Source organism: Oryctolagus cuniculus, chromosome 15, assembly GCF_051225735.1.
Source record: "Oryctolagus cuniculus isolate XC-2025 breed Fujian yellow rabbit chromosome 15, ASM5122573v1, whole genome shotgun sequence".
Classification (NCBI taxonomy): Eukaryota; Metazoa; Chordata; class Mammalia; order Lagomorpha; family Leporidae; genus Oryctolagus; species Oryctolagus cuniculus.
The window spans coordinates 85,791,786-85,803,509 of record NC_142881.1 but is presented as its reverse complement, the minus strand read 5'-3'; the positions used below and the strand labels follow the sequence as shown (position 1 = coordinate 85,803,509).

The 11,724-nt window shown below is 55.7% G+C and overlaps 1 protein-coding gene across 1 annotated transcript; it reads left to right on the top strand.

Annotated features, from left to right (window-relative positions):
- The first annotated feature begins 3,984 nt into the window (after positions 1–3,984).
- FAM170B (family with sequence similarity 170 member B) lies at positions 3,985–8,137 on the top strand. The gene is made up of 2 exons (XM_089313760.1): positions 3,985–5,445; positions 7,004–8,137. Exons 1-2 carry the CDS (start codon positions 5,317–5,319, stop codon positions 7,775–7,777), a joined length of 903 nt encoding a protein of 300 aa, XP_089169886.1. The 5' UTR covers positions 3,985–5,316; the 3' UTR covers positions 7,778–8,137.
- The last annotated feature ends 3,587 nt before the right edge of the window (positions 8,138–11,724 follow it).

The following is an 11,724-nucleotide window of genomic DNA, read 5'->3' as shown; positions in this document are numbered from 1 at the left end:
AGAGAGAGAGAGAGACAGAGAAAGGTCTTCCTTCCATTGGTTCACCCCCCAAAATGGCGGCCATGGCCGGAACACTGAGCCGATCTGAAGCCAGGAGCCAGGTGCTTCCTCCTGGTCTCCCATGCGGGTGCAGGGGCCCAAGCACTTGGGCCATCCTCCACTGATCTTCTACTGCTTTCCCAGGCCATACCAGAGAGTTGGATTGGAAGAGGAGCAGCTGGGACTAGAACGGGCGCCCATTTGGGATGCTGGCACCGCAGGTGGAGGATTAACCTACTGTGCCATGGCAGAGGACCCCTACAAAGGAGTCTTAACCTTGCAAAAACTTTTACGCAGTGGCTCAGCCAAAGCAAAGCCACTAGCACACCCAATGCACCTGGGAACGGCAGGCTCCTGGGCCAGGGGGCGCTCTGGATCCTGGGGTAGACGATGAGATTTTCTACAGGGCTCAGCTAGCGGCATCAGAAACCCAGGGAAACCAGGAAGATGTAGCGTTCCTCCGCTTCCTGCTGCGGCCACGGCTGCTTGGTTTCCCGCTAGCCTTCCCGGCTGAGCAAAGCAGGGGCTGGGAGGAGTGGGTTTCAGAAGGAAAACCCGTCCCGGCTCTCTGGTGAGCGAGGTTTAGGGCTCACGTGCGACGTGCAGAGTGAGCTGGCCGGCACTCAGCTCTCCAAGAAAGTGCTGCGTTGGCCCTTTTGGGGGTTTTGTACACCAACCCTGCTGGCTGTGGCCGTGAAGCTTGGAGCTTCCTGGCACGGCTGGGGAAGCAGCTGGAAGGCCCTGGGGGCGGGGCGGGAGCCCTGCGTGGGTGGTCTGCCCTGCATATCTGCATGGAGCCAGAGGCCCTTCCTGTGGATGGAAGCAGCCCAGAGGCCATGTGAAGGCTCCAGACAATTGCACTCCATCACTGCTGGGGCCCGGACACAGTCAGGAACTCCTGGCAAAGCAGCCCCGCCCCCAGCTTGAGACAGAAGCCCCCACCTGTGAAATTCTGCACCTCCCAACCTCTCCATCTGCTTGACAGGATCGCTGAGAGGATTTAAAAAATTATTTATTTGAAAGTCAGAGTTACACATAGAGAGAAGGAGAGGCAGAGAGAGAGAGAGAGAGAGAGAGAGAGAGAGGTCTCCCATTTTCCCAAATGGCTGCAGTGGCTGGAGTTGTGTTGATCCGAAGCCAGGAGCCAGGAGCTTCTTCCGGCTCTCCCACGTGGCTGCAGGGGCCCAAGCACTTGGGCCATCTTCCACTGCTTTCCCAGGCCATAGCAAAGAGTAGGATCGGAAATGGAGCAGCCGGGACTCTAACCAGCACCCATATGGGATGTGGGCACTGCAGGAGGCAGCTTTACCCACCACGCCACAGCACTGCCACCCACCCTGCCCCCATGGACTCTTAAAGTCACAGGTGGTCCCAATCCCTGTGTCCAATGCTTTTTCCTGTGCGTCCACACCCATGATAAGGTTTCCTCTGACACCAGGGCGCTGCTGTGGTTGGATGTGGTGTCGAGGCTGGGTCCTCCATACACTATTATGGCCTTTGAGGGGCGGGGCCAAGTGGGAGGTCCTCAGGGCACTTGAGGAGGTCGTGGGACCCCAGGCCCTCTCTGACTTCCTGACTTTGACCTAGTAAATGACATGATGCTTGGGATGACGGCATCTCGTATTGGAGGGCCTGGGTTCGAGTCGTGGCTCTGCTGCTGACTCCAGCTTCCTGATCATGCAGACTCTGGGAGGCAGCAGATGATGGCTCAAGTGGTTGGGACATCTGGCCTGAATTCCCGGCTCCTGGCCCAGCCCTGTCTATTGCAGAAACTTAAGGAATGGACCAGCAATGAAACATCCCCCCACCCAATAAATTAATAAGTAAACTGTCCAGTTTTGTATATTCCTGGAATTTTCCATGTAGTATTTTTGGGCCATGGTTCACTGCGGGTGATTGAAATCATGGAAAGCAAAACCATAGATAATGGACGACTGTACAGGCGAAGTCAGGGCCTACTGAGTGGTCACGACCCTGTAACAAACGGCCCTGAAGCCCGATGCACAAGCACGTTTTGCTGTGCTCATGGCTTCTGGGGGTGGGGCATTCAAGCCAAGACACAGAAGGGACGGCTGGGCTCTGCTGCCCGGTGTCCAGGCCTCAACGGGGGGCTCAGGGCCTGGAGATGAATCATCTGGAGGCTCCTTCACTCACACAAGGGGGTTGCTGTCCGGAACACTTGGGCTCCTTATCTGGGTTCCTTGACACAACAGTGCAGAGGGGAGCGGAGGGGCAACCGGACGAGGTCACCGTGTCCATGATTTTGCCTCGACACAGGGCACCGCTGCTCTGCATGCTGCTGACAGAGGAAGTCCCAGACCCCTCCGAGGTTCAGGGACAGGGGCCCTGCCCGCTGTCCGAGGATGCAGATTGGGGTCCCATCTCTGGATCCGGCTGCCCCCTGCCCTGAATCTTCTCCCCGCAAGGCCACTTTGTTCTCGTTGGGGTATAATTATTTTGAGACCTCCCCAGGCAACGCAGAACTTGGCTTGGGGACTTTAAGGGGAGGGGTGCCATTTTTAATTTTTGCATAAATGGGATCCTTTATACGTTTCATTGCACCTTGTGTCTTCATGTAACACGAGTTCATTTACTAGGACTTGTAGGTTTCTTTCTTTTTGTTGCTGTACAGCAGTCCCCAGTCTGCGTGTGTTCACGCTCACGATCTTTGGAATACTGGCTGCTGTGTTTTTTTCTGTTCTACCAGTGCTGCAGTAAATGCTTCTCTACGCACTGTTTGATGCTTATGGCTCAAACTGTGACTGTTCCCCGGAGGGCGCTGGTTGTTACCTCCATAGTGAAGGAACACACTCTGATGGCTGCCACCGACATCCATTGAGAAAGGTGAGTGGCACCGTTAACTACAGAGTATAAAAGTGTTCGTTTCCTCTGGGCCAATGTTTAGTCTCACAGTCAAGATGCCAGTGTCCCAGAGTGGGGTCCCCAGTGGTCTCCCCGCAACAGCTCTTCACTTGCAGGTTCCTTCCTCATGTGGATCTGGGAGGCAGTGGTGAGGGATCAAGTACATGGGTTCCTGCCACCCACCTGGGAGACCTGGATTGATTCATGGTTCCTGGCTGCAGCTGGACCCAGCCCGGCTCCTGCAAGTATTTGAGGAGTGAACCATTAGACTATGAACGAGTGAGCGAATCTTCTCCCATCCACCAGCTCACTCTCCAAATGGCTCCAATGCCTGTGGCTGGGCCAGGCTGAAGCCAGGAGCCAGGAGTTCCATCCATGTCTCCCACATGGGTGGCAGGGGCCCAAACGCTTTGGTCATCGTGCCATCGTCTGCTGCCTTCCCAGGTACATTGGCAGAAAGCTGGATTGGAAGTGGAGCATTCAGTTCTCCAACCAGGGGTTCTGATAGGAGATACTGGTGTTTGAAGTAGCAGCTTAGCCCTTCATCACAATGCCACCAACCCCTCACCACTTTACTTTTCTAAGGCAAGGCCCATATTTCTCTGGGAAGAAAGCACACCTCTATAATGTCCTCTTCTGAGCCGGGAATGCCGGCCCTCCGTTGCTGTGGGTGCAGGGAGGATGTGCCCAGCGGCTGGATGTGCTGGTGACGTGGGCGCTGCTTCCGGAGCGTGGGAATTGTGCTCCATTCATCCTGTTTGGGAACTGTGTCGACTCTGGGACTCAGGGGACTCGAGCTGGGGAGGTGGGGAGCAGCGTGTTGGGGGACGTGCATTCCTCTAGCTCCAGGACGTCCTGGTGCAGAGGGAGATGGCAGGTGGCAGGTGCGCCAGGCTCACCAGGCTGGGGCGAGACGCAAGAGGTGATTCAGAACCCTTGAGAGGGAACCAGCCCACCCTGGAGCTGTAGAGGTCTGGGGGCAGATAGGGGCAGCTCGGCGAGGTAGGTGAGCTCCTTGTCAGCCCATGCGCTCATTGTTTATGCACTGCCTTGACAGTTCTTTCTTTTTACTTATTTATTTGCATTTTATTTGAAAGGCAGACAGCCTCCACAAGCGCCTGCAACAGCCATGGTTAAAAGAGGCCGATACCAGGAGCTGGGTCTCCTAAGTGCATGGCAGAGTCCAGTACCTAAGCCACCATCTGGTGTCTCTCAGGGTGCACCGCGGCAGGGAGCTGGAATTGGGAACAGGGCTGGGACTCGAGCCCTTGCACCCCGATGTGGAATGCGGGAGCCCCGAGCAGCGCCCAACACGGCTTCCTTGACAGTTATTTCCAGGGTGCTCATTGATGTGTCAGAGACCGTTCCAGACCCTGTGGCTGTAACCGGGAAAAAGAAGGGTGTCTTTGCCTTCCTCCGTGTGCATTAAAGAGGAGGAGCCAGGACAGCCTATGGGACACACACAGGTGGACGTTACTGGAGAGCAAAGCACGGTGAAGCCACAGAGAGAGGGAGGGCGCCGGGGTGCCCTCAGGGTGCTGAGCAGGCTGCTGTGACAAGGTGGCCGTCCAGCTGAGACAGGGTGCAAGGGAGAGCCTGGGGCAGGTAGAAGGAAGGGCCAGAGCCCTGAGGCGGGAGGGGAGGTATCTGGTGTGTTTGAGAGACAGCATGGAGGCCAGAGCACCAGGGACTGCGCAGGGGTGTGCGCAGAGGGGAGAGGGGTGAGGCGTGGAGGGCCAAAGAGCCCAAACAAGGCCGGCATGCGGACTTGCAGATGGTGACGGTGGTGGTGGTGGGAGGTGACATTTTCAGCACCTAGTCTCTCCAGGTGGGAAACAGGCCCAGGCTGATGTCAGGTGACGGCTGTGTGCATGTGTCAGGGAAGCTGGTGTGTTTGTGTGAAAGCACGTGTATGTGTGTGGATAAGTGAATGTGTGTCTTGCATGTTGCCGTGTGTGCACGTGTGTCTGTTTATACTACCATGTGTGTTCATGCATGTTCCAGGGTATATGTGTCTGAGCAATCATGCATATACATACGTTTCTCCCTCTCTCTCTCTCTCTGTGTGCTTGTGTGCTTGTATTGTTGTGGGTGTAGTTGTGTATAGGAGCATGTGTCTGTGTTGTATGTATGTATATGTGTGGTGCCTCTGATAACACACAAGCCAGACAGCTCCCAAGGGAAATGACATCATGAAAGGGAGTGTCTCCAGCATCCTGGCTGGGTCTCTGTGCCTGCCATGGGTCACAGACTTGTGTCATTGATGAGGTCACAGAACACAGCCAACATCCTGGTGACCTCCCAAGAAAGCCCAGCAGCCACGTGGGCCGGGGCCATCTGAAGGGGTCAGCACAACTCAAGCCAACTCTCACCCAACAACCAGACCAAGGAGAACCCGGGCTCGGCTCTCAAATCATGAAACGCCACTTCTCGGACCACAGGGGAGAGCAGTTGCCAGCTGATGGGACCACCCTCAGCTTGACCACACCTGAGTCCACGCAGGAGAGCCTGGGAGTGTGCTGGCCAGGTAGGGCTAAAGAAAGAGTGGGTGGCGGGCGGACAGTCAGGCTGTGCTCTCCGGGATGGAGGCTCTGGGGAGAGGAGGGTCCAAGGTAGTTCCCCGATGCTGCTGATGAAGGATTGCGTCGGCCCTAAGAGTGGGTGGGAGGCCGGCGCTGCGGCTCACTAGGCTAATCCTCCACCTTGCGGCGCTAGCACAATGGGTTCTAGTCCGGTCGGGGCTCCGGATTCTGTCCTGGTTGCCCCTCTTCCAGGCCAGCTCTCTGCTGTGGCCCGGGAGTGCAGGGGAGGATGGCCCAAAGTGCTTGGGTCCTGCACCCCATGGGAGACCAGGATAAGCACCTGGCTCCTGCCATCAGATCAGCGCGGTGTGCCGGCCGCAGCGCGCCGGCCGCAGCAGCCATTGGAGGGTGAACCAACGGAAAAGGAAAAGGAAAATGAAGACCTTTCTCTCTGTCTGTCTCTCTCACTGTCCACTCCGCCTGTCAAAAAAAAAAAAAAAAAAAAAAAAGAGTGGGTGAGGAGGGGAGGGCAAGGAAATCGGTGCTTGCGGGAGGCGCTGCAGGACCTGGACTGTTCTGAAGACGTGTGAGATGATTCCAGGAGGTGAGCCTGCTAAGCGGTGACTGCCCTGTGTTTATTTTCGTGTGTATTAAAGAGAAGCAGAATTGACGCGTCCATCCTGTGACTGGGGCAGTGACATACAATCATAATACATGGATGAGAGCTCACCTAGAACAGCAGTCTGAAGACCACTCAGCCGTGTATGTGAGCCGTGCCAGATAGGACGGCTCCGTGGCTCCACCACCCACTCACCATCATCTCTGGGTCTCTGTCTTACTTGGTTGAATGGGAATCAGAACCAGGCCATTTCTCAGGGTTGCTCTGAACACAATGGCCCTGGTGGCAGGGCACCATAAGGGCTCAGGAGGAGGCAAGGGGTCCCTTGGGTAAGATAAAACCGTGTTCCCAAGGGTGATAGGGACCGTGGTTCTGGGCAGCTTCGCTGAAGTACCTCCCTTGCCTTGCCTTGCAATGGACTTTTACTGAGCTGCTTATTGACACAGCCCCCAGAGTTCCCTTGGGCCCCCCTTAGGATCGGTCTCCCCCTCCCCGTCCCCAGCGCCCCTCACTGCCAGCTCCTGGTACCCTGCTCCATTTTGTCCTGCAGAGTCTTCTTTTCTAGAATGCCACTGAAATGCGAGCTTAAACTCCATGGCCGCTTCCCCATTGCGCAGTGCATTCATAGTTCATTCATTCATTCTCAGAGATCATTGCGGCCTGCGGATGTGCCACCAACCCCTTCTGGGGTTTAGCCTACTGTTTATGATCCTGTTCATGCATTATTCCCTCTCTGGCATCACCCAGAGGGCGGTGATGGGGAGTGACTTTATCATGAACCCTACTTTAGGAAGAAACAGAGGCAGGGGGATGACGGCACCTGCTCCAGGGCCCCGGGGGAGGGGAGGGGGGGCGGGTGATGGCACCTGCTCCAGGAGCCTGTGGCTTCTGTAGGGAGGTTGCGGACAGGAACCTTTGGGGGCGCTGACGATCGTGTCCTTGCTTCTCAGGGATCCTAAAGGACACCCACTCTCCCCCGCCAGGGCCCGCCATTCCCCATGACGAGGATACCTGGTTTGCCTCCAGGGCCCGGCGAGTGCTGGGCTGGAGCAGCTCCCCATCGTCGCAGTCCGCCTCCGAGTACCAGTCCTACTCGCAGTACAAGTCCTGCTGCTCCTGCATGTGTGACGAGGAGGGGCCCCCGCAGAGCGTGTGCGCGCTCTACACCCACGTGCAGACCGTGCGCGGCGTGGCGGTCGCCTGGGAGACCGAGGAGGGCTTCGAGCCCATCAGCAGGAAGCCCCGCATCCGCGAGGCCGAGTTCATCAAGAGGCAGAGGAGGAAAGGTTCGTCCTTCGAGATGGCGTCCAACACCGACCTGCGCTGGGAGCTCGAAGCCTGTCAGGACGACTGCTGCTCGGAGCCCGAGGACCCGGAGCAGCTGCTGGAGTGCTCCCCGCAGGAGCTGCGGGCGCCGCCGGACTGGCTGGTCACCACAAACTACGGGCTGCGCTGCGTGGCCTGCTGCCGCGTCTTCCCCACGCTGGGGGAGCTGCTGGAGCACGCCCAGTATGGCATCCGCGAGGGCTTCAGCTGCCAGATCTTCTTTGAAGAGATGCTGGAGAGAAGGCGGGCCCGGGAGCGAGCCCAAGACCCGCAGCTGGAGGAGGAGGACGACGACGACGAGGAGGAGGAGGAGGAGGAGGAAGAACAGAGCCCTTCAGACACTAGCGAATACCCGAGCCCAAAGGGCAAGGTGCTCCAGTCTCAAGAGCTGCAGCAGAAGCAGCAGTGAGCCCAAGGGGAGGCACCCACCCCCGCCCTCACCTCCACAACGTGGGGCTGCCCCTTTCCACCCCAATATATTGATGCAGGATCCATCCGGGCCACCAGGGCGGGAGGAGGGGACCACGCGGGGACGATGTGAGGGCGGAAGAGCAAGAAGGGACGTCAGGCCTCCTTCCCAAGGGCCCGGAATCCAACTCAAAACCTGAATGCGAAGCAGAGGGCTTCAAGTGTCTTCGGGGGTGGGCGCAAGATCTGAGCCTCCCCTCCCCCCAGCCAAGCACCGTGGGCACAGGGATTTCTATTTTTTGCCGATGGATCAAGCAGGCCCACACTTGAGCCAAGGAAGTTTCGGCCCTATTTTTTTCACTTAGGAATCCGTCATATGCCCCAATTCTATGTCTTATATTATTGGGATTAAACCTGAATAACTCAAATGCAAGACAGTGGTAACTGAGAGAACCCACAGGGAGGTGCCGCGTCTGTAGGTTGCACCTTGGCATGGGCAGTTGGAGACAGAGAGCTTTCCAGGGTTAAGGGCTGGGGGGTGGGGGTGGGGGGTGGGGTTCTTCTCATAGGTAGCGAACTATACGCTTTAAAGTGACAGCACATTCATCTACACCCTCCCACTCATCCCCAGTTCGGGGTAGGGTGCATTAATTGAATACAAGACAGCATTCAAGCCGGCGCCACGGCTCACTAGGCTAATCCTCCGCCTTGCGGCACCAGCACACCGGGTTCTAGTCCCAGCTGGGGCACAGGATTCTATCCCGGTTTCCCCTCTTCCAGGCCAGCTCTCTGTTGTGGCCCGGGAGTGCAGTGGAGGATGGCCCAAGTGCTTGGGCCCTGCACCCCATGGGAGACCAGGAGAAGCACCTGGCTCCTGCCATCGGATCAGTGCAGTGCGCTGGCCGCGGCGGCCATTGGAGGGTGAACCAACGGCAAGGGAAGACCTTTCTCTCTGTCTCTCTCTCTCTCACTGTCCACTCTGCCTGTCAAAAAAAAAAAAAAAAAAAAAAAAAAAAGACAGCATTCGAGGTCCCTTGTGTGTTAGGTGTGCCGATGGGGGCACATACAGATTGCACATCCCTTATCCCAAATGCTTGGGACCAGAAGTATCGCTGGGGTCAGATTTTTTTTTTTTTTTTGGATTTGGGAATATGAGCACATATGTCGTGGGGAAGGGACCCAAGTCTGAATGCAAAGCTTCTGTTTTACATGCACCTGACACAGATAGCCTGAATGTAAGTTATGCATCACTTTTAGTGTGCCTGGTGGTGACCTGAACAAGGCTGGTCAAAGCCAAGTGGGAGAAGGAAAAGTGGATTCATTAGAGAGAGGTTTGGGAAATAAAATCCAAAAGGACTTGGGGGTGGGTGCATGAGACAGAGTGGGGAAAGGGTATTCTCAAGATGGCTTCCCAGGTTTCGAACTGAACAAAGGAGGGCTGGTTGTACCTGGAGCTGTTTGAGAACAGATGTGTGAGTGTAGATGCATATGTGTGTGCATGCATGGATGCCAGCATGCATGGGTACATATATGTGTGTCTGCATGCGTGTATGCAAACATGCATGGGTGTGTAAGCATGGGTGGGGGCATGCATGGGTGCATATGTGTGTGTCTGCATGCAGTCAGGCTTAGGTGCTGTGAGGGGTTGGTAGGAGGTGGCTAGCACAGGTCAATTCTGAATATTAATGGCATATCCAAGTGGAGAGGTTGAGTGGGAAGGGGTTTATAGTTTGGAACTCAGAAGACAAGTCTGGATTGGAAAATGAGGGCATGAACACTACTTGGATGGTGCTATTTTTAAAACCACCACAGTGCATGGAGGAAGCTAACGGGGAGCTGGGGGCGGGGTCAGCCAGCATGTGGGCTGGGATGTAAGAAATGGGCTGGGAGCATTTTGTAGGGTTTTCCTTCAAAGTTAACCAAAGCCAGATATCATGGTTTCCAGGAGTGGTGAGCAGTGTTAGAAGCTAAGGGGAGCTGGGGTGAGCTGATGATGCCTTGGTGCCTGGAGGCTGCTGACGGCTTGGATGGGGCAGACTCAGCGGCTGAGCAGGGCTGAAGTCAGACAGGCAGCGGCGGTAGGGGACACCAGGCAAAGTGCCAGAGACAAGCGTGGTGCATGTCGGGTAAAAAAGGAGAGCAACAGTGGCTGTAGCGAGACCAAAGGATCCTCGTAGAGGAGGCAGAGAGGCCATTTCTATACTAGTGAAGACGCTTCCTTAGTGAGAGAGACCCACAATACAAGAAGGAAGGGGGCTTAGCAGGTAAAGCCACCACATGCAGGGCTGGCATCCCATATGGGTGCCGGTTCACGTCCCAGCTGCTCCTCTTCTGATCCAACTCAGTGCTATGGCCTGGGAAAGCAGTAGAAGCCACCCACGTGGAGGTCTCAGAATGGCCGTCAGCCGTGGGGATGAGGACGCCCTGCACCTTGGCGAGGTGTGAGGCAGAGATCACAGACTTCCTAAATGCTCCGGGAAAGGGGCTGGAGGAGCTGCAGGAAGGCGCGGGGCCCCTGACATGGTGCTAGCTAGCTGGTGCTGGCAGGGGCAGGGCAGGGGTGCTTACCAAGCAGGTGGGATCCGAGGACAGCCTAAGAGGACGGGTGGTGGCTGGGCCAGGAGTGATGAGCGCTGATGGGGTGGACGTCGTCGTTACGTTAACAAAGCAGGCTGTGAGGGAACGGACATGAGACAGGGCATGTAAGGTTTGGGATTTGAGCCGTTAGAAGGCAAGCGTTATTTAGGTGGGAAACTCTGACATTATTAGGAACAAGTCTGGTTCTAAACACTGTATGGGTACTGAATGGTGTTATGCGCTCCACAACCCAAGGGGCTAGGTTCTGTTGTTATCCCTGTTTTAATGGTGATGAGCCGTGACCTTGCCCAAGGTCGTCTGGCTGGAGGGCGGTGAGTCAGCCTTCCTACCAGGCAGGTCGGCTGCAAGCCCACACTCTAACCAACACACAGAGATGCAAACTTGGATGTACAGACAGATGCCGGGTATTTAGGAGAGCAAACATGTCAACTCCACGGGCTGTGTGTTCTGTAGATTAAGTAGCAGCACCTGGAGATCAGGGGAAGATGAAGGGCATTTAGGACAAGTGAAGGATGACAGCCACACTGGATAGGCAAACATCTAACGTAGGGGCAGCTTCAGCTGAGACGGATGTGGAGGAGGGAGGCATAGACCCATTCTTTAAAAAAGATTTATTTATTTGAAAGGCAGGGTTACAGAGAGGCAGAGAGAAAGAGAAGTCTTCCATCCGCTGGTTCATTCCCCAAATGGCTGCAATGGCCGGAGCTGCACTGATCTGAAGCCAGGAGCCAGGAGCTTCTTCCGAGTCTCCTATTCAGGTGCAGGGGCCCAAGCACTTGGGCCATCTTCCACTACTTTCCCAGACCACAGCAGAGAGCTGGATAGGAAGTGGAGCAGCCGGGACCCACACCGGCACCCATATGGGATGCCAGCACTGCAGGCGGCAGCTTTACCCACTACGCCACAGCACCGGCCCCTAGAATCTATTTTTTAAGGCGGTAAATTGTTTTTATAACACCAACTTGGCTCAGTACTCATTTGTGGTTGAATGCATCACCCCACAGAGGCTCGGGGCCTCCAAAGACAAGGTCAGTAACGGGGTGAGTAGGGGTAACCTTTCCAGAAAGCTCAGGGGACTTCGAATGTTCTAGATCAGGAAACAGTTTATACCCTCTATTTTCCCAAAGCATAGTAAAATATGGAACTCATTTTATGAGCGTTACATAAACCTGACAACAAAGAGCCTGCCAAAAATTGGCACCAAAGCAGCCAACGATGTATCAGTATCACCAATGAATGCAAAATACCAGTGCATAAAAACTAACACCACGCAGCCGGTGCCGCGGCTCAATAGGCTAATCCTCCACCTGTGGTGTCGGCACCCCGGGTTCTAGTCCCGGTTGGGACGCC

Bases quoted from the DNA above. Each gene is read 5' to 3' on its own strand.
- FAM170B (XM_089313760.1), top strand. From the start codon at position 5,317: ATGAAACGCCACTTCTCGGACCACAGGGGAGAGCAGTTGCCAGCTGAT. The intron at 5,446-7,003 runs GTGGGTGGCGGG...GGGATCCTAAAG, and splicing joins CAGGTAGGGCTAAAGAAAGA to GACACCCACTCTCCCCCGCC.